This window comes from Sorex fumeus, unplaced genomic scaffold (genome assembly GCF_029834395.1).
Source record: "Sorex fumeus unplaced genomic scaffold, SorFum_2.1 ptg000003l, whole genome shotgun sequence".
NCBI classification, from domain to species: Eukaryota; Metazoa; Chordata; class Mammalia; order Eulipotyphla; family Soricidae; genus Sorex; species Sorex fumeus.
Genome location: NW_026606060.1, coordinates 26,027,313 through 26,049,566, shown reverse-complemented (window position 1 = coordinate 26,049,566; position 22,254 = coordinate 26,027,313). Strand labels below are relative to the sequence as shown.

Genomic DNA, 22,254 nt, shown 5'->3' with positions numbered 1-22,254 from the left:
TTCAGGAAGAATTTGCCATTCTAGGTGAAGTTTGCATGCCATCATAGTATTTATTTTTCCAGATAAGGAGAAGGTATTGACTACGCCGATTACACATTTGAATTTTTTCATTGCATTATCTGATTTGTATAATAGATTACAATTATCTTAAGACAAACATTTTGATAAACTATTTAGATGAGAGCAAATCCCATAATATCCGCATTTGGTTATGCTTTGTAGTTATGAGCTGAAAGTCATATCAAAAGTGTTCCTACCAGTTCCTCAGCAGCACAAAGAAAAAAACTGAGATTTTTTTGTTTCTGCTCCTAAATTTCAATCTATTGGATCATATTCATCTCCAAATTTTGATTTTTTAAAGCTGTAAATTATAATTATCAGCAAAACTGCTGTGTATCTCAAATTGTTAAAAGTTAATTTGTTAAAAGTGAATAAACAGATCAACAAGTCAATTATGGAGAGGTAAGAAGCTGATTCTTTGTATTTTTTTTAGTTCCTCAAGATCCTCACAGTAGTTCTCTTACCAATTTAAATTATCCCAAAGGTGAACCCTGGGGTACCATTACTCAAACTCAAAGCACCTCAGTTTATTTCACTCACAGTAAGATCCAAGATGCTTTGAAAAATCCAGAGGTACATATAATCTGTCTTTTGCTACAATCCAAATTCATATTCTGCCACTTGTTACTTGTTATCTCTATTAAGGCACATTAGGGTCCTTGTTGTTTCAAGCAGATTTTTTTTTTTTGCCAAAGGTTTTTTTTTTATTTCCTCGGGTTTACAAATAGATTCTCCATGTTTTCCAAGTTTTTATCCTCCTAAAAAATGAAATCTCATTCCCTGTTTCCTTTCCCATGCCATTCACTCTCCTTTTCTCCTTTATTTTTCCTTACATAATTTATCACACATGGCATACTACAGATATTACCTCTTTGTTGTTTATCACTTCTTTTCCTACCATAAAATAAACTTTGTGAGATAAAAGTGAATTTTCTCAAAACTGAAAAAAGTGTATAGTTTATAGTAACTAAACTTAGATGCCAACTTAGAGTTTAAGATTTAGAAGAACTGTCAGTGATCAGATTTAATTTTAAACTGACACAAATAAATTTCGGTATATATTTTTTACAATTATAAATAAAAATTTAAAAACTGTAAAAGATTTTGAATATTAACAAACAAACCAAAAAAGAAAAGGAAAACTTCCAGTATGGGGAAAGAACATTTTATATGTTGCTTAGGAATAGTCTTTATAATAAAATAATAATTCAGTAAGTTCAGAGCTAAGATGCATATTGCAAAATCTAAAATATTAATATCGCAAATGAAAGAGACTAATTCAGATGAAAAAGACCCTACTTATCATGAGACTCATATTTTTTTATGAACTGAATTTTTTTTTACCCTAAAAAGGATATATAAAGACTGAAGAACATTTCATTTACAAGAATAGTTCATCTTATCAGAGAACTCAGCATTCTAGTAGCGAACAATCAAATGTAAGTTTTACGTATGCTAGTAGTTCTACTTCCCTTCCAATGGGTAAAGTGTTTTTCAACCCATCTACTTTTTTACTCTAGTAATAATCTAGAATACTCACATGGAATTTTATGCAACTCATTCATAAACTTCTCTTTCAGCTTAGAAAAAGCATCTTCTTTTCCTTCCCCAGGACTGGTGGGCTCGGTGGTGTTATTTGGTAGAACAGTCGCAACAGTGGTAACAGGTGGGGCTGCCAACGCCTCATGATGACTCTCGCTCACCATTTTAAGTTCAGGTGGAAATCTGAGGGAAAAGAAGCAGAAAAACAATTCAAAATGGCTTTACTGATCCCACATCAAAGGTATACCGGAGATGAAAAACATCAGTGGGTGCACCTGCTCACTGGGTAAATAGTCTATCATTAGCATATTATTTTATGTTGGTTCATGAAATATTTATGGAACCACAGTGGAGAGTTTTCCCCAGCAGGTAAGACCAGGCATAGTTACTGAAAGCATTTTCTCCCCACAGCATTGTGTAAACTGTCAAATCTATTAGTTGTCTGCACAGACAATTATTTGCTATGTAGATTGAATTTCTAAACCATCACTGAGAAGTGAGTGAAACAACTGATGACAGACTATGGACTACAAATAACAGACATTTTATATGCTACAAGAGGAACAAAAAATATAATATTTACATTAGAGATGTTGAGTAAGCATATTCTACATTCAAATTGCTGGAAACTGTTAACATTGTTAACTGTAGCTGTAAACATTGCTTACAGTTGACTGTAAACATTGTTACATTATTATAGGATATCAGGAAGGCTCTACATAAATTGATTCCTGAATCTCATTGACAGTATAATTTCTCCCAGTAAGTTTTTAATGTATTTACTGTAGATAGTATGTTGATCAATAATTCACTGGTCTTGCTTGGTGAAATTTTAAAGCCTGTAAATATGACATGATTTGACTATATTTACCAAGGTCATGATGATGAAACATAGTTTGACATAATTATTTAACTTTATTTAGTTTATTTAATTGTTGAATTATTTCATAAAATTAATTTATTCAACTATTATACATGTTCATCTACAAAATGTGGAGAAGAACAAGGGAATTGGCACAAAGAAGTTGGCCTTTAGGAGTGAGGACATAAATAAACATCTTTAATAGATAAATTTTGACAAGAAAACAAAATTTTTTTCTGAACTATAAAGAAATAGTATTTACCCTGCCTATATTTTTCTTAGTACATGTGAAATGCTTTAAGGAAGGTGTCCAAAGGAGTAGCACTGAAGTCATTGTTTCCAATATAAACATTTGTCAGACTTTTATTATTTTGTTGTGTGATGCAAGACTTCAGATAATCTTGGTGAGAGAGTTTACATGATTTTGCGTACAAAGAGATAAATGCAAAGAGACCTAGACATGAGTAACATCTTAATGTCGATAAGAAAGCTGATGGACCTAGAAAACCCTATTGTTTATAAGATGAGATAACAAGCAAGCACAAATACTTCTGATATAATTAAAAGTATATGCATACAAAAAAAAAGTATATGCATACATTATTTATGTAGTTACATATTTTGTGGGAGTAAAATCAAAAGTTTAATAAAAATAATAATCTTACATGGAAAGAATCATTATAAAATTTCAAAAATCCAGAGATTTTGGATTTCTTCAAAGATGTTGGCAGCAGTAACATAGATATGTAAATAATCTATTTTTAATAATAGATCAGCTCTCTTTTAAGCTTTTAATTTTCAACAAATATATTTTTTTTTATTAGCGAAACACCATGAGGTACAGTTGTAGACTCACAGATTTTTGTGCTTGGATTTCAATTATACAATGATCAAATACCCATCCCTCCACCAGTGCCCATTTTCCACCACCACGGGTCCCAGTATCCCTCCAACCCCCCATACCTCATCCTGAGACGGATAAACAGAAAGATTGCATTCATATGGGGAACATAAAGTAACAAAATTGGAGACTAACATCCAAGAGTGGCCGAGATTAGTACCAGGAGGTTTGCTCCATGGCTTGGAGGCCAGCCACACATGCTAGGGTAAAAGAGAGCTCAGATAGAGAAGGGAACACCAAATAAAGGGTGTTGGGAGGATCCTCCCAGGATGGGAGAAGCATGTTGAAAGTAGACTATAGACCAAACATGATTGCCACTCAATGCCTCTTTTGCAAACCACAACACCCAAAAGGAGAGAGTCAACAAATATAATTTTAAAAGTAGAATTCAACAGATATAGGCTACCATAATCTCCTTCAATTTTCTCATTTGTAAAGTGAGATTAAGAATACCAACTAATATGTATTTATACATATAAAATGAGATAAAGTCTAAAAGGTAAGGTAAAGGTAAAGGCCCTCCCGTTGATCGTCGATTTGCTCGAGCGGGCCCAGTAACGTCTCCATTGGAGACTTTGTTGTTACTGTGTCTGGCATATCGGATACTCTCGGTAGCTTGCCGGGCTCTCCAAGAGGGGCGGAGGAATCGAACTCGGGTCGGCCATGTTGGCTGCTTGTAAGGCGAACACCCTACCCGCTGTGCTATAATTTATCATGCTATCTAGCATGAATATCTATTACATCGGTTGATTGTTTGCTCAGTCAATTGATTCATTTTCCCATCCATCTATTCCCTCTCTAATAATACTTGGCAGCACAGAATATTCAAGAATATGAAAAATTTCTATGTTTTTTAACTCAGATAACTTTTCACAAACTTCCACTTGTGTTCTGACACTGTTTAGCTTAGGATTTTTGCTTCTCTGTGAAAGTTTGAAGTCCTGTTTGTGCTGTTGGAATTTCAATAAATCTAGATTGATACTGATGCCATAATTTTTATATTTTATGTGAGTCAGCAAGACTTAGAAGTTATATGTAGACATACATATGTATGAAATATTAGTATGTATGTATTCAAAAACTAAATTTGTTCCTCTGCTGTGAAAATCACCAGATAAGATAAGCATTATTGCTTATCTCCACAGGAGAGTTGAGGATATTTGAGGAATCAGTTTCCTGTGGAATTTAAAGGAAATGATTGTGTTAAATACAATAGTTTAATATAATAGTGCCATCATTAAGTAAAAGACATATTATCTAATGGTCTTGACCCAATTTTTGTCATGTTTTGGAAGTGGGATGTTGTTTGCTGGGTATCCAGACTGACATTTATCTACTTTCTCTGAGTGGCTATACAATTGTTTCTGGTGGTTTGGTCCTTTATCATGAATGTATTGCATATTTGTTTTGTATTGCTTCAACATGTCATAAGATATGAAACATTTCTGCTTATAAACAGAAAAATCTAGAAGAAAAACAAGACTGAGTTGAGCAGGGTCAATTTTTTTTTTAGGGAAGCAAAGAATATTTCTGTAAATTCTAAAAACAAACCTCTTAGACAAAATGTACATTTGAAAGTTGTTTCATAAAGAAAAGTAAAAGTGATGGCTGGTAAGTGGCTTTAAAAAGTGCTGAAAAAAACCCAGTTAAATTGCAAGAAAGAATGCTGCAACTATTTAATTAGTGTAAAATATACAAAAATGGCCACTGGTTAAAGTACAGTGTAAAAAATTATTAAAGAATCATAAAGGTTAATAATTTTTTAGTATAAAATGAAGAAAGAAATCAGGAATTGGGTTGCTATGACAACTTCCCATGTCCCTTACATTTATTATTCTTAGTAGGGATTTAATTATGCCTGTCACTAGGTCAACAAATTGATAGACATTTCTTAAATTTTACAGTGAGATAGTCTATATAGTGCAGAAACACAATGATTTGGGAAGAACACACTATGTCCATCTCTTGGAAGTCTTTAAATAGCAAACAACATTAATGAACAAATAAAACAAAGTCAAAGAAATACTGAAAAGAATATTATGACTGAAAAAAAGGTATTATAATGCAGAAATACCCCAAGTGAAAAGTAACTAGAGAGCATAGGAGAGCCCAGCATGTGCTAGAACACACTTAGGGCAGATGTACTGATTTTTGTCAAATTTGCCTGGACCTAATGTGTAGGTGGAGAATGGATGCTATTGGCATTCCTCTGTCGTTTTCTGGAAGAAACTCTCAGCTCCCTTCCTCAGCTTTAGGGAAAACTGCCTGCTGATAGCTAATAGTGAGGTGTCTTGACTCAAGTATTGCCTTGGGCTAGGAACCTCCCTTCCCAAGGTTAAACTCTGCAACTGGTGGTTAGTAGGCTGGCCTGCCTTTGCCTCATTTTTGTTCATCTCTAAAAGATTCACTGAAGCCTGTTAGAACTACGTGTAAGTTCAGCATCTCTCTTTGCTCAAACCTACTTTTTCCACATTCCGCACTTCTGACTCAGAATAGCTTCCCAGGGAATCCGACCTATGACATCCTCTCTGAATGAATTTTGGGGAAAGGAAGAAATCAGCTACTGACATGTTTCATTTAAATTTTCTCAACTCAATGCTCCTTTGGAAGTGAAATCTCCGACAAATTTACAGATATTTGAGAGTCAGGTTTGAGGGATATAATTTTTTTTTTTAGCATAGGTATTTTCTTTAGTGGGAAGAGAGAGAAAAATCAGATTTTATGGTTTCCGTCTTGGTGGAAGAGCTGATTTATGGCAACGGTCCCCATTAAAGAACTAGAGATAAAGGATTCACCCAATTCCTCCCAGGCCCCATACATGCAAGTCATTTACTCTACCTCTCAGTCACATATCCTGGCCTACCAAATAAAGGGGATTTTTTTTTTTTTGGATTCTGGAATAACTCATAGCATAAAAAGTAGCCTACCTTCAAGGGTTAGTGTTTTTGTTTGCTTTTTGGAGGGTCACATCAGGCTATGGTCAGGGCTGACTCCTGGATCTGTACTCAGGGATTACGCCGGGAAAGTTTGGGGAACCACACAGTGACAGAGATTGAACCTGGGTTGGCTGTGTGCAAGCAAGTGCCTTACCTGCTATATTCTGTCACTCTGGCCCCACTATAGGATTATTGTTATTTATTTGTTTTTAAAATAGATCTGGGTAGCTCTGGATTTTACACATTTATTTATCAGAAAGTTCTACGAGATACAGTAAGAATTTCTCTTAAGAGTATGGTGCTCACACATATCTCTCACAAGTACCCTTGCAAATGATACACAAATGTCCCTGCTAGCTATAATAGAATCAAGATTTCTGCTCAATCTTACAAATGCCACCTACACACATTAATTAGTGTACTATAATAAATTATTGAACTGGCAGAGCATTTGGAAAATGTAGGGGAGAAAGAAATAATACATGCTGAAAGTAATAATATCAGTTGTTGTATTACCTAGAAACCCTGTACTAATTCATTTAAAAACTACTTCTTGTATAGGTGACATACAAAAAAGTTGTACATATTTAATATATGCAACTTAATGAGTTTGGAGATTATCATATATCCATGAAACTCAAAGACGAAGCCTCAGTTTCCCCTTGCCAGTAAGACAAAAAGCCATAGTTTCTTGTCTCCAGATGTTACATCTCTCCCCCATCAACTGACACACATTCCATCTCCGAGGTTCTGTCTCAGCATTTCCAGTGCTTCCCAGGAACATAAAACTCTTCCCAGAGTCTAGGCTGACAGGGTAACTAAGATAATTGGCAATTAGGTCTGGAAGAAGGAAGCCACAGTTCCCCCTTGCTATCTTTCCTCCGGTGACCTGACACATTTCATCCCTAAAGTCCTGTCCCAGTGATCTGGAAAACTTTGACTTACCAACTTCTAGTTTTCATATCTGAATATAATTTTTTTCTTTTTCTTTTTTCTTTTTATTATTATTTAATGTGAATTTTTTATGCAACTTAGCTTTCAAGGCACTCTAGTCTTATATATATATATATACATACATACATATATATATATATATATATATATATATATATATACAAAAACCCTAAGCTAAACAGTATTAGAATACAAGGGGAAGTTTGTGAAAAGTTATCTGAGTTAAAAGCAACATAAATTTTTTATATACTTAAATATTATCAGCTAATACAATAGATATTCATGCCACATAGCATGATAAGTTATGAGTAGACTTTATCTCATTTTATATGTAGCACTGTACCACTGTCTTCCTGTTGCTCATTGATTTGCTCAAGTGGGCACCAGTAAAGTCTCTATTGTGAGACTTGTTACTGTTTTTTGGCATATCAAATACGCATGGGGGTGCTCTGCTGTGTGGGCAGGATACTCTCGGTAGCAATAATATATATAATATATTGTATAAGTATATATGTATATAATATATACATATTTTTTATGTATATAATATATTGTAATGTATATAATAATATATATTTTTTGATGTTTTTCATTTGATTTTTTTGTTTACACATGGTGCCTAGAATTGTTTTTATTTAGGTAGTGATCATGAGATAAGGATGGTGGTTCTAGAAGTTGTAAATAATCAAAATGCTCATGAAGTGTTGAATAAATTTATCAAATAACACTGTAGTTGCCATTATCTTTAAAATTTTGCAGTAATGTAATGCATATTTTTATGATTTATAACCAATTTGTTGCTTTTTTATTGGTTGCAGCTAAGAGCAAATCCAAAACTTCATAATTTGCTTTCCATAACAAAAATCAGTTTACCTATAATTAGTCAATCTTTTGGGGTCCACACCCAACAGGGCTTCCTTGGGGCTCTGCAATCAGGCATCACTCCTGGTAGGACTCAGGGGACCAGATGGGGGACCAAGGATCAAACTCAAGAAATAAGACACTGTGACTTACAAAGTTATTAATGTTTAAGTTTCAGGCATACATAGTCAACCCTTATACCATAACCATTGTCAACTTTCCATCCAACTGCTCCTACTGCCTCCTTGACAGGCATATTTTTATTTATTATTATTATTATTATTTTAATGTATTCTATATTTTAAATTTTCTTTTTATTAGTGAAACACCATGAGTTACTGGTGTAGATTTGCAAACATTCATGCTTGGGTTTCAGTTATAAAATGGTTGAGTACCAATCCCTCCACCAGTGCCCATTCTCCACCACAAATGATCCTATTAACCCTCCCACCCTCCCCCATCCCCCCACCCCGCCCTGTCTTTGTGACAAGGCATTCCCTTTTTCTCTCTTTCCTTTAGAGTGTTGTGGTTTGCAATAGAGGTATTGAGTGGTCATCGTGTTTGGTCTATAATCTACTTTCAACACGCATCTCCCATCCCAAGGGGATGCTCCAAACACCCTTTACTTGGTGTTCCCTTCTCTATCTGAGTTGCCTTTTTCCCCAGCATGTGTTGCTGGCATCCAAGAATTGGAGCAAACCTCCTAGTACTTATCTCAGCTATTCTTGGGTGTTCGTTTCCCATTCTGTTACTTTATATTCCCCAGATGAGTGCAGTTTTTCTATGTCTGTCCCTCTCTTTCTGACTCATTTCACTTAGCATGATACTTTCCATGTAGTACCACTTGTATGTAAATTTAATGACTTCATCTTTTCTTACAGCTGCATAGTATTCCATTGTGTAGATGTACCAAAGTTTCTTTAACCAGTCATCTGTTCTTGGGCACTCAGTTTTTTTTCCAGATTTTGGCTATTGTAAACAGTGCCACAATGAATATACAAGTGCAAATGTCATTCTGACTATACTTTTTTGCCTCTCCGGGATATATTCCCAGGAGTGGTATTGCTGGGTCAAATTGGATCTCAATTTCTAATTTTTTGAGAATCATCCATATTGTTTTCCAAAAGGGCTGAACCAGTCAGCATTCCCACCAGCAGTGAAGGAGAGTCCCTTTCTCCCCACATCCATGCCAACACAGGTTTATTTTGTTCTTTTGGATGTGGGCCATTATCTGTGACGTGAGATGATATCTCATTGTTGTTTTGATCTGCAAAATCAATGGGGGAAATAGCCCAATGTAAAGGAAGATTATGTCACACTTTTGTGTTGCAAAAGAAAAAGGAAAGAAATAATTTTCTAAAGGAGTACTACTAATAATTAATTTTTAGTAACACTATAAAACAAACTTAAATATGAGAGATTTATATAAGGATAACTCATTATCAGAGAATTCCATGCTAGAAATACACATTTATCATTAACTCATAAAAATTAATTATGAATAAAAATAATTCAGGTACTCAGTGTCAGGTAATTATAATCTCAATAAAATTCTTATAATAATAAAAATTATTTTGTAAAAAATAAATCTGGATGCAAGGAACTATTCTGATTCCGTGAAGGTTAATATATTATTTATGCAGATTCCTTTACTAGAAGAAAATACACAGATGTGTCCTGTTCCTAAACACATATTGTCATTTTGGTTTATATGTGAATCTCTTGTGACTTGCGTAGTATGAGTCCTATCAAAAATGTATCTCAAAATAATTTTTTAATTTTATATCACACAGCGGTAGGGCGTTTGCCTTGCACGCAGCCAACATGGCTGACCCGAATTCGATTCCTCCACCCCTCTCGGAGAGCCCGGCAAGCTACCGAGAGTATCTCGCCCGCACGGCAGAGCCTGGCAAGCTCCCCGTGACGTATTCGATATGCCAAACACAGTAACAACAAAGTCTCCAATGGAGACGTTACTGGGCCCGCTTGAGCAAATGGATGAACAATGGAATGGAAGGGCCTTTACTTTACTTACTTTACTTTGATGGTCAGATTCCGAAATTTAGCTACGTTTGCCTCCCTATTGTACCACTTTCTCACCCAAAATCAACATTAGACTAACAAAATAATTCATAAAAGGTAGTTATTAATCTTCTCTCATTTAATAAGGTATATTTTGAGCTTTATGAGATTTTTTTTCTTTATGAGCTTTTAATTAAAATGACAACTATTACTAAAGAAATTTTTCAGGATTCTGATTAAAGCTGGCTAAACTTTCTTTTCTTAAAATTTCTTTTAGTGACAAACCAAGAGGTACAGTTGTAGACTTACAAATTTTTGTGCTTGGGTTTCAATTATACAATGATCAAGTACCCATCCCTCCACCAGTGCCCACTTTCCACCACCAAGGATTCCAGTATCCCTCCCACCCCCCATCCCCCCATCCCACCCTGCCTCTGTGGCAGGGCATTCCCTTTTGTTCTCTCTCTCCTATTGAGTGTTGTGGTTTGCAAAAGAGGCATTGAGTGGCAATCATGTTTGGTCTATAGTCTACTTTCAGCATGCTTCTCCCATCCTGGGGGGGATCCTCCCAATACCTTTTATTTGGTGCTCCCTTCTCTATCTGAGCTGTCTTTTCCCCTAGCATGTGTGACAAAGCTGGCTAAACTTTCTAAAGGTTTTAGATGCTGTACAGAATTTGAAGAACAGTGACTATTTAGAAACTCTGACTTTCAGGAAATCCATCCTTGGGAGTGTGCTCTATTAGGAGTAGTGGGTCTTTACCATGGTATGAACATTATCCTGAAAGACAGGAGGCTTTAGAGACCTGTGGTTTCAGAAATGAATGATTTGAGAATAGGAAGGAGTCAGAAATGAATCTAAGAATGATTCCACAGAATGATTGGATAGTCCATATGGCAGCAGTTTGGTTATTAAGGAAATATGTATTCTTAATTTTTTATTTGTCCATGTAAATAGCTTGCCAATGAATAGTTGACTAATAGAAAAATCCTTTAGTAAATGGAATATCACATAGGTGTAGAAGGGAAGCTAATGTTACTAAGATATACTGGACTAACATATTGGACTGAGTCAGTATCTATCTAATGGAGTCATATAGTAGGTAATAGCATGGGATATGAAAGTAGAGTATCTCTGATGGAATCATATACTGATGAATATTAGTTAAATGGTATAGATTTTTTCTAAGTGAGTAGGGTCCTTTCCTTTTTAGTCTTTTTGACTGTGAGCGTTGACCAGAGCTTGTTGTACATGGTTAGTATGTACTGATCATTAGATTTCTTTCCAGATGCCTGGGCAGGTTCCACTAGGTAGATGAGTAGATGAGGAATTATCTCGGTATCAAGAGAAGAAAGATATTTATCTGTGAATGGACTGTATTTTCTTTCTGGCAGAGTAATTCTATTCTTTTCATACCATTTGAAAATTCAGAATACTCTGCTTGGTTTCTCTTTAACTAAATCATTCATAGGCTTCTCTTTCTTATATTGGGTAAAAGGGAAAATGAGGACTTTTATGCCTTACTATTGTATTTCTAGAATTAGAAATTTTCTACTTATGTACTTTCCTCTTGAATTTTGGGATAGGACCTGATTTATATTTCTATTTGAAATACTCATCACAAGTCTCAATTCCTATCACAATATGGCAGGAGTTTGATGGTGTTTAGAAGTAGACACTGAATAAATTTTTAAGTTTTGCCTGTAGGAACAGATAAGCTCAATTTTGGAGAGAATTTGTGTTTGTAAAGGTGATAAGGTGTTTTTTATGGTAAGAATGGAGGCCTGCTTCAAATCCTGAGTGAATATAAAGCCTACAAAATATTGGGCACTCATTGCAACTGAATCTTTTTTCATCCAAAAATGCTGACAGTGAAGGAGGAAAAGCAGCTGGGAGAGAGAAAACAACGGATATAGAAAATTAACTGTTGAGAGGGAACATGTGGAAGAGGAACAGCAAAATCATGCTGTTATTCACTATTGCAAGGAAACCAGTCAGCATTTGTCAAAGAACGTTAGAAGAAAAATCATTGGAGGAATCAGCTGATTAAGATGGCACTTCATAGAAGTCAAGTATCAGAGACCAAAGAGAGTTCTGAATGAGAGAACAGCATTTCAGATGAGGTAAAAATGGTGAGGAATTAAAGAGGAAGAAACTAACGTAGACATCACCACCGGGAAACTGCCCTTGAGACTTTCTCTCTTGGTCATACTGGTTAAAGCTTACAAACAATTCCTCAGTAAGGGAGCCTGGAAATCAATATTAGAATGCCAAATGATTTTCGAATGTCAGTGCATGAGATTTGTAATTCCAAAAATTTATGCTATCTCCTCTCATCTTACAGTAGCCTGTCTCCATGGTGTCTGGGAATATGCTGAGCTGCATATACAATTTAGTTCTGACTATTCTATTATCAGCCAGATTGGAAGAAAATGACTAAAATCTTTACATTTAAGTATTTTCTTTATGGATAGGAAAAAGAGAAAAGCTGTAGCAATTTCTTCTCACATGATCATTCTGTCATCTTTTATACTGATATCCCATTTCCTGAAGCTTTTATCTACTTCTTTACTGTCTCAACACTTCCAACCATAGACATTTGTGCTACTGCATAAGACAAAAAATTCATATAAAGTAAATGTTCAACTAAATTTGGCATGAAATCTTAATACTGTCCACAGAGGAATCCAGCTGCTTCACAGTGGTTCTTAATGTAATTTGACAAGTAAAGAAACCATTCATATCAATAAAATATTTGTTTTCTGTGTATTGTATAACATCTATTTATATTCAAATATTTGGCTATTATCGACTCAGTGCCTTTTGCAGAGCTTAGAGACAGAAGTACTGCAAAAAATAACTTTAAAAATGTTTTACTCTAGGAAGAACAACAAAACCTGTTAAACTATTAACAAGCTATCAAAGCTGTGTTGAAGAGATCACTTTGGTAGCAATAAGTCACTTCTAAATTAACATTTTTTTACTATTCTTGCAATTGATGGATTTTTTTGATGATCCTGATTTACTTATTTAACTGAAAATCTTAGCAAAATTATAGTATGAAAGTTGATAAAAGTACTCCAGATGAGGTAAGAACACCACAGATGAGAACATAAAAATATAAATTTGTTTTTCCTGAAAGTTAATAAATTTATAAAATGAATTTCATAGCAAATTTATAAAAGGTTTTTATTAGGGTAGCATATTTTGTGTGTGAGGAGATAAATTCTTTCCTGTTTCATTCTAGAAATTATTTAGAATGAAGTTTTTCTATTCAACTTCTCTTATTTTTTTCTGGTAAAAGTGGTGTCTTATATGACTCATTTATTTAAAAGATCTTAATTGTATTCTTCAGAAGAGTTTTAGCAGAAGATTATTTATTTAAAAGGTGCTGTCATAAACCACAACACCCAATAAAAGGGAGAGAACAAAAGGGAATGCCCTGCCACAGAGGCAGGGTGGGATGGGGGGATGAGGGGTGGGAGGGATACTGGGATCTGTGGTGGTGAGAAATGGGCACTGGTGGAGGAATGGGTATTTGATCATTGTATAATTAAAACCCAAGCACAAAAATTTGTAAGTCTACAACTCATGATGTCTCACTAATAAAAATTTTTTTAAAAATTAAAAAAATAAATAAAAGGTGCTGTCTTTTAAAAATTATAAATTTTCTCGGAGGGATTACATTTGAGTACCTCTAGAGTTTTACTATCAAAATGGGTTTGAGTTTTGAATATTACACATATATACATGTAACACCATATTTCCTTTATTCCTTTACAGGACAAACTAGTAGATCTATAAAATTGACCAGGAATTATATTTTGTATTGAAAGACTTTTGGTCATTATTAGTAATACAGGCCATTTTCTAAATTCAAAACTTGGTTGAATTGTAGCCTTTTTATTCGTTTCATTTTGGGGCCATAGATGGCTGACCCGCCTTTGTGCTCAGGGATCACTTTTGTCAGTGATTGAAGTACTGTTGTTGGTGCCAAGTATCAAACTAGGATCAGCGGCATGCAAAGCAAATACCCTACTGAATTTACCATCACTTTGGCCTCAGGTCAATAGTTTTATACCTGTTTTTATAATATTTTTTTAAGTGACAGAATTTGTATTCAAGAAAATATTCATGAACATTTCCACATTTCATTGCTTCAAGTAAAATCTTCTTGAGCACTTTTCTTTTGTTCTCTTTAGTTTTACATTCCTTGGACCAGAGAAGTCTTACTCTTTTTCTAGCTATAGAATTCCACATATTCTTCATGAGACAAGATTTTGCATTCACCTAGGACTAGGGCAGCAGTATTATTCCACCTTGCCTTCTAATTCTAATGTATGTATTTGATAATGTATTATTACATTCTATACATAAACTATGTATAGAATTCAGTGTGACATGAGATTTCATCAAATTATATTATTTCAAGTTAACTCATCACAGACTCATCAGACTCATAAATATTAGAATATAGCCAAATATTGCATCTTTTCAGATATAAATATCAATCAGATATAAGTCCAAGGAGGACACTATTTTACACTGAATGTCTGTCTCCAAAAATTTTTAATGCATGACCTATGAAAAGAGAGTTGTAAGAATTGTGTTCTCCAAATTAATTAATAATGTTGAGATTTTCAGGAACACTTTAGCCACCTCATGTCAAAGCTAAAATCATCATCAGCCTTCTAAATCCATGAACACAACTTGACTGGTTTTGACAGTCTATTTATTAATTGCTGCCAAAATGTAATTGTTATTGCATTAATGTTGCCTATCTGCAGAAGAGCTGTGTCAACTTAGCATCTGCCTCTGAAATTTGAATATAAATTTATTTCTTTAGGTTTCATCACTGGTCTTTAATGTTCTTAATATTTTCAGGCAATTTCATCTACAACTTCAAATAAATTGTAGAAACTGGAACTAATTGTTCTCTTAATTGATTGACTCTCTTACCTCCTGTGGTGTGTACAATGCATGCCATTCCCGCTGTATGCAGCAACAGGAGGGAAACTATTAATCAATCACAGAACAATTAGTTCTGATCTGAAGCATTCCCTACTCTGTTGAAAGGAAAAATAGTCTCTTCAAAGGTTAAAGGGACAATTTTGTCTCTGCAGTTGTTGAAGAAAACAAAAAAAAAAAACCCCCAAAATTTCCCCCACTTGAAATATAAATTAAATTCTAAACTAGGGTTTCTTAAACTTGGCAGCAGTACCCAAATATTATAAATTGAACTATGAACCATTGCTAGATTGCATAATTGCATGCATTTGTCTTGTTTCCACTGTCAACAATACAGCTGTGAGTTATTCCACCAAGAGGCTGAGAGGAATGTATGTTCACAACTGCATTTTCTACACCTATCATTTGACAACAAAACTTTCTTGATAAACTTTTGTTGAATGAATAACTTTCAGCTTTTAAATGCAACAGTGTAAGCAGTTTTAAGTTCTATATGCAACTGAAAGTAGCTCTCTGAAAGTTATTTATAGAAAGAGTGCTTAATGGGAAATGTGGTGTTTTAACTTTGTTTTCTAAGTTTTACATGGTCTTATAAAAATGGAACAATAGGGGCTATAGGGACTGGAGCGATAGCATAATGGGTAGCGTGTTTGCCTTGCATGCGGCCAACCCGGGTTCAATTCCCAGCATCCCCTATGGTCCCCCGAGCATCGCCAGGAGTAATTCCTGAGTGCATGAGCCAGGATTGACCCCTGTGCATCACCAGGTGTGACCCAAAAACCAAAAAGAAAAAAAAAGGAACTATAGGTAAGGATTCTAGTACAAATATATTAATATTCTTTGTTTTGGGGTCACATCTAGCAGTGCTCAGAGCTTACCTCTGGCTCTGTGCTCAGGGATCACTGCTGGCAGTATTCAGGGGGCAATTTTAGGTGCTGGGGAATTGAAGTGAATTGAATTCATTACCACCACATGCAATAAAAGCCCTCAACTGGCTGTACTACCTCTCTGTGCCCCACCCATTTTTATTTATATATTTATAGTTTAGCTCTTGCTGTTTGACTTCAATCAAACACAGAATGTGTGTCAAAATTTTAATTATGGCATACTTTTGTCTGTTCTTCCTAAACTTTTGCTTCCTCTTTCCTTCTGTGACTTTGTTTGGACATGCTCTTCCTCTGCCCTGCCTTCAATCAGTCCACAAAACTGATGTTCAGCATGTGATTTTCTTTTTGGCTATTAAGCAGTACTCAGGTTTCTAAACCTCTATGTTTTATACTCTCCAAACACATCTTACATATATTGTATCCACTTTAGGTATCTGATTGTGCAAGGGATTACTATGAACAAAACAAAATTGTTGGTAGAATGAAAGCTCTTCTTAATCCAATAAAATATAGCTGTTCTCCTTCCTTCATTCCTTGCAGTAAAAATCCAGGTCTCATGCATACAAGGCATGAGCTTTATCTATGCATCATTTCTCTGACCCCTTTATTGATTATTCACTAACTGTAGCACTATCCTCCCGTTGTTCATTGATGTGCTCAAGTGGGCACCAGTAATGTCTCCATTGTGAGATTTGTTTTTAATTACTGAATGTTTATTTTTATTTTGGGGTTACATCCAGTGGTCTCAGCAGTCATTTCTGTTGATGCTCTGGGGACCCATTAGTGCAGGGAATGGGTCTTAGGCATCTTGCATGCAAAGTATGTACTGAGTCCTCCATGCTCAGCTCCTTGAGCTATCTTTCTGGTCCTCCTGGCTCTCTCAGATGAACATGGATGTGATTTTCATCTCAATGCAGTCAAAAAAAGTTACAAATATTTGGTATCTAAAAACAGATTAGAAGGACTGGGACGATAGTTGAGGGGGTCAAGCACTATGTCTGGCTCTGCATGACTCAATTGAACAATATCAGGTATGGCTAAAGTGACATCAAACACCACTGGGCCACTGGGTGTGCTTTGATGTTCTCCATCTCTATGGGCCAAAATAGTACTGCTTCAAAGCCCTGAGCATGGAACCATCCAATCCAGCATGGAATCCATCCATCCCAAGGATCTCTGAGAGAAGCCCTGAAGCTCCCTCAGCACTGCTTGGGAGAACTTGTCCTCCAAAAGTGAGGTCAGATATAGACAAGTATAGAAAAAAGAAAACCAAGAAAGGAATGACAAGATCAGCAAGCACTTTTCTCAAAACAGTTTAAGAATTTCTCCAGTCAAGCTGCCTCTAAAGTCACACTGGGCACCTACATCTCATAAAACACGTGGAAAAGGCAAATTCAAAGACCTATCAAGTAGAAAATAGATTTTATTACACAGTCTGACATGCCCTTACAAATTAAAAGGAATAGCAATAAAGATGCAAAATGAGCTTTAGTTAACAATAGGGATTTCCTCACTTATTTGTATTTTAATCAGGGCTCAAAGGTTAACAGAATTTGTATTATTAAAGTCTAGCAAAGTAGCTTATTGAAATGGCCAATTTTATATCTATCTTCCTGGCATTCAATCTACTCAGGCAGCATTCTATTCACATTTTGATCTCAGCATTTAAGGCATTCCCAGTGGCTGAGAACTGGTTTTTGCCAGCTTTCCACATCAAAATCGCTCTATAGAATGGAAGTGATAATGTTCACTACAAATAACCAAGGCAGGACTGTAGATTTCAGAAAGTGTGAGAGTGATGCACACACATAGAGATCTAAAACAATGCTGACCATAAATAAGAATTTTTTTCAAAGGAAATATTTGTGTGTGTCACAAATATGGACACACACACAAACACACATACACACACACTGCTTTGCAAAGTAAGGTCTCTTGCCTAGTAGCATCAGCAATAGCATTGTAATACTTACCAGTAATAATCACTTAATCACTTAATCACTTAATCCCCGTTATTTGTCGATTTATTCGAGCGGGTGCCAGTAACGTCTCCATTCATCCCGGTTGCGTGCTAGCGTAGCCCAATGGTATCTGTTCATTCTAGGAACATGCAGAGCCTCAAACCGATCATTTAGGGTCTTGACGAAGAAGTCTGACCATCTTATAGGTGGGCGTCCACGTGATCTTTTGATGTCCCGTGGAATCCAATCAGTAATGGCTCTAGTCCAGCAGTTGTCTCTAAACCTCATTACGTGTCCAGCCCATCTGATTTTTGATGTCTTGGCAAATGAGACAGCGTCCCTGATTCTTGAGCGTTGACGAAGATCAGAACTCCGGATTCTATCTCTCATTTGAGTGAATCGTGATATTCCAAGCATAGTTCTTTCGATTCTTCTTTGAGAGACCCGAATAGCATTCTCATCCTGTTTTCATAGGGTCCAGGTCTCTGAGGCATATGTAATGCAGGAAGAATAGTGGAATCAAAGAGATGTGCTCGTAGCTGGAGGTTCTTTGTCCTTTTAGTTACTTCTTCAATGCTCTTGAAGGCATTCCAAGCCGCTCTCTTCCTCCTGTGCAACTCAGGTGCCAGGTCATTCATCATGTTGATTTCTCGACCTAGGTATATATAACTGTTGCATTCGGAGATGGTGGTTCCGTTGAGAGCGAATGGAGCGTCAGGAACAAGGCTGTTTCTCATAAACATTGTCCGTAAGATTCAGCTGTAGTCCGACCTTTCCACATTCACGGTCAAAGTCGTTCAGCATTTGTGCCGCTTGGCTGATGTTTGGTGTTATTAGAATGATGTCATCAGCAAAGCGGAGGTGGTGTAATTGCCGACCATCTATCTTCACTCCCATGTTTTCCCATTCCAGTCGTCGCATGATGTTCTCGAGGGTGGCACTGAAGAGTTTTGGTGAAATGGTATCACCCTGCCGAACCCCTCTCTTGATATGGATGATTACTTCTTTGTAGAATGGTGAGATCTTGGTAGTGAATCCGCAGTAGAGCTCACGAAGGATCCTGATGTATTGAGTTTGTATGCCCTGATTGGCTAGGGCTTCCATGACCGCTTCCGTCTCAACAGAATCAAAGGCCTTCTTTAAATCAATGAACGTTAGACAGAGCGGCATCTTGAACTCCCGAGATACCTCAATGAGCTTGGTTATTGTGTGGATATGGTTGATGGTACTGAATCCTTTTCGGAATCCAGCTTGTTCACATGGTTGTCCTTCATCTAGTGTTCTGCTAATCCTATTCAGGATGACTCGAGTGAATAGTTTGTAGATGACAGACAATAGGCAGATTGGGCGATAGTTGCCAATGTCGTGGATGTCTCCTTTCTTGTATAGTAGTATAGTCCTGCTGGTTTTCCATTGGGATGGAACCTTGCATTCAGACAGATAGCATGTGAAGAGTCGAGCCAATGTATTGATGAGTACTGATGGTAAGTTCTTCAGGTGTTCAGGTCTGACCTTGTCTGGGCCAGGTGCTCTTTGTTTCTTTACTGACGAGATGGCATGTTGGATTTCGGAAGGGAGAATATTGGGAACGACATATCCATCATGTGGTATGTGGTATGTGGGCAAGTGGCTATTAAAGAGATCTGAGTAGAAGTCATGAATAATCTTCTCCATTACCCTTCTGGAAGATGTGACAGATCCATCATGATGTCGGAGGGCAGTCATCTTGGTTTTGTAGTTGGTGAAGGACAGGCGGGCATTACGAATGTTTTTCCCAGCTTCTGCTGCATCTACCAGTACTGCTGCTCTCCTGTTTTTGAGGTCATCCTTGATGGCTTCTCTGCACTGTTTTGCCAGTTCGGATGTTCGCTTTTGGTTGCCTAAGGCATGTGCCAAGCCACGTTGGCGAGTAAGTTCAAGAGTGTTCAAAGAAAGACGGTTTTTTGTGGTTATCTCTCTCTTGGCATTCCTTGCACAATCATGGAGGTGCTGAATCATTCGATCGTATTCCTCATCAATGTTGTCAGTGATGGCATCTTCCCATGTTGCTGCAACAGAGCCAAAGAGCTCCCAGTTGTGGTTGTTCTGGGAGTCCTCTTCTTAAACCTTGCATTCTTTTCTCCTCGTTCTGTGAGGTAGAATTTTGCACGAAGAGAATGGTGGTCTGATCCCGTTTGGAATTTTGGGACAACAGCAACATCGGCTAGGCAAAACCGCCGATTGAATATGATGTGGTCTATTTCATTGTGGAACCATCCATCGGGAGACTCCCATGTCCAATGTTTAGATTCAGCCTTTTGGAATTGTGAGTTACCATGGAAGGTTTTGGTTGACATGATGAACTCAGACAGTCTGTCACCCTGTTCATTCCATTCTAGGCCATGGGTTCCGATGTGGAGTTCATCGACTGATCTTCTTGGTCCTATCTTGGCATTAAAATCACCGACAATGATCTTGTAGAAGGTGTGATCTTCTTTATAGAACTTCTCCAGCTCCATGTAGAATTTCTCAGTTTCTCTTTCACCATAACTGGATGTTGGTGCATAGACAACAAAGATAGAAACTGCCGGTAGTGAGCCACATTTATTCAAGTGTAATCGTCCGATTCGGGTTGTTAGGCATTCGAATGAATCAATGCTCGTGACTAAGTTTGTGTTGACAAGGATACCGACACCACCAACGCCTCTTTTATCACATGTTCCAAGGAACAGTTCTTCTCCAGTGTCGAAAACAGCATGATGGGATTGATGTCTTCTCGTTTCAGTCAGACCAATGATGTCGTACTTGATCTTTCGCGCTTGTACCATAAGGACTTCAATGGATGCAGCAGATGCCAGCGTATGAGCATTGAAAGTACAGACAATCATTTTTGTTTTTCTGCGTTTTGGCAGCCTATGTCTGCCTTGGTGTTTTATCAGCCTCTCCTTCCATATCCTTCTCGACTCTGCATATTCAGGGTTAGGGAAATGAGATCCATTTATTACTGGATTTGGCATATCAATTTGGTCTATTTGGCATAGACCACGGATAGCTTGCCAGGCTCTGCCGTGCGGGTTGGATATTTAAGGTACCCTGAAAACTTAGAGAAAAGTAAATAAATAGTCGCGTGGCCACGAATGCTTGTTGTGATAATCTCTGGATCCTGGCCGTTGTTGGGGTTACACGGCAGTTGGAGGGTGTAACTGTCTAGCTACTGACAGGTCCAGTCCCAAACCGTGCAGGCTTGGAGATCTCAGCCCCGGGTCCCACACACCTGGGTTCCTCTGCCAGTTCTGTTATGTCTGAGGCTTATCCAAGTGTGTGGAGAGTGGCCCCAGTAAGGCCTTGGTTGGGGCCTGGAGGTCTTCAGCTGTTGGGCCCTGGCGAGGATAGTCAGACACAGGGTAGGAGACTCTGCCTTCTGCTCTCCCGGGAACTTGTTGTGATAATCTCTGGATCCAGTAATAATAACTTATTGAAAAAAAAAAAACAGTTTTCAGTAAGGTCAAGATCAACTCCAGACCTACTGGGGTGGGGATGCTGCAATCTACTGTTTTTTTTTTTCCACTGAAGGTGTGGGTGCCGGGGAAGGCACACCTGCTGGGACTCCTAGCTCTGTGGTTAAGGATCCCTCTAGATTGTGCTTGAGGAACCATATGAGTTGCTGCACTTCAAACCAGGGTCGGCTATGAGAAACGCAAGTGTCTTACTGCTGCACTGCCTCTCCTGTCCCAGATATGCTGAAATTTTGAAACATTCTAGACAATTTATAAACACAGACAGTGATAGAAATTAATGGAAAGGAAGAGAATTTTTTAATTTTCATTTAAGGTAATTTTCTGTTGCTATTTTTGCTTTGGGGTCATATCCAGCTGTGCTTGGGACTTAGTCCTGGCTCTGTGCTCAGGGAGCACTCCTGGCAGACATGTGTTGAGTCAGAATTAAATTTGGCTCACCTGCATGCAAGGCAAAGGCCCTAACCACTGTATTATTTCTCTGCCTCCTGCATTTATGGTCTTATAAATCACGGTTATGAGGGCTGGAGCGATAGCACAGCAGGCAGGATATTTGCCTTGCACGTGGCCAACCTGGGTTCGATTCCTCTGTCCCTCTAGGAGAGCCTGGCAAGCTACTGAGATATTCCACCCGCAGAGCAGAGCCTGGTAAGTTCCCCGTGGTGTATTGAGTATGCCAAAAACAGTAACAACAAGTCTCACAATGGAGATGTCACTGATGCCCACAATGGAGATGTTACTGGTGTCCGCTCAAGCAAATCGATGAACAATGGGAAAACAGTGCAGGACTGTGCTATGAGTCTTGG

The 22,254-nt window shown here is 37.2% G+C and overlaps 1 protein-coding gene across 3 annotated transcripts in view; it reads right to left on the bottom strand.

The window, feature by feature from the left end:
• The window catches only part of SYT1 (synaptotagmin 1), a 551,120-nt gene that overhangs the window by 389,794 nt on the left and 139,072 nt on the right, over window positions 1-22,254 (bottom strand). For all 3 annotated transcript variants that reach the window (XR_008793241.1, XM_056119884.1, XM_056119896.1), the window contains exon 2: window positions 1,601-1,785. Coding sequence is in view for 2 of the 3 variants with exons in the window: in XM_056119884.1 (XP_055975859.1) it covers window positions 1,601-1,766 (166 nt within the window). In the remaining variant the exon portion in view is untranslated. The remainder of the gene's footprint in view (window positions 1-1,600; window positions 1,786-22,254) is intronic.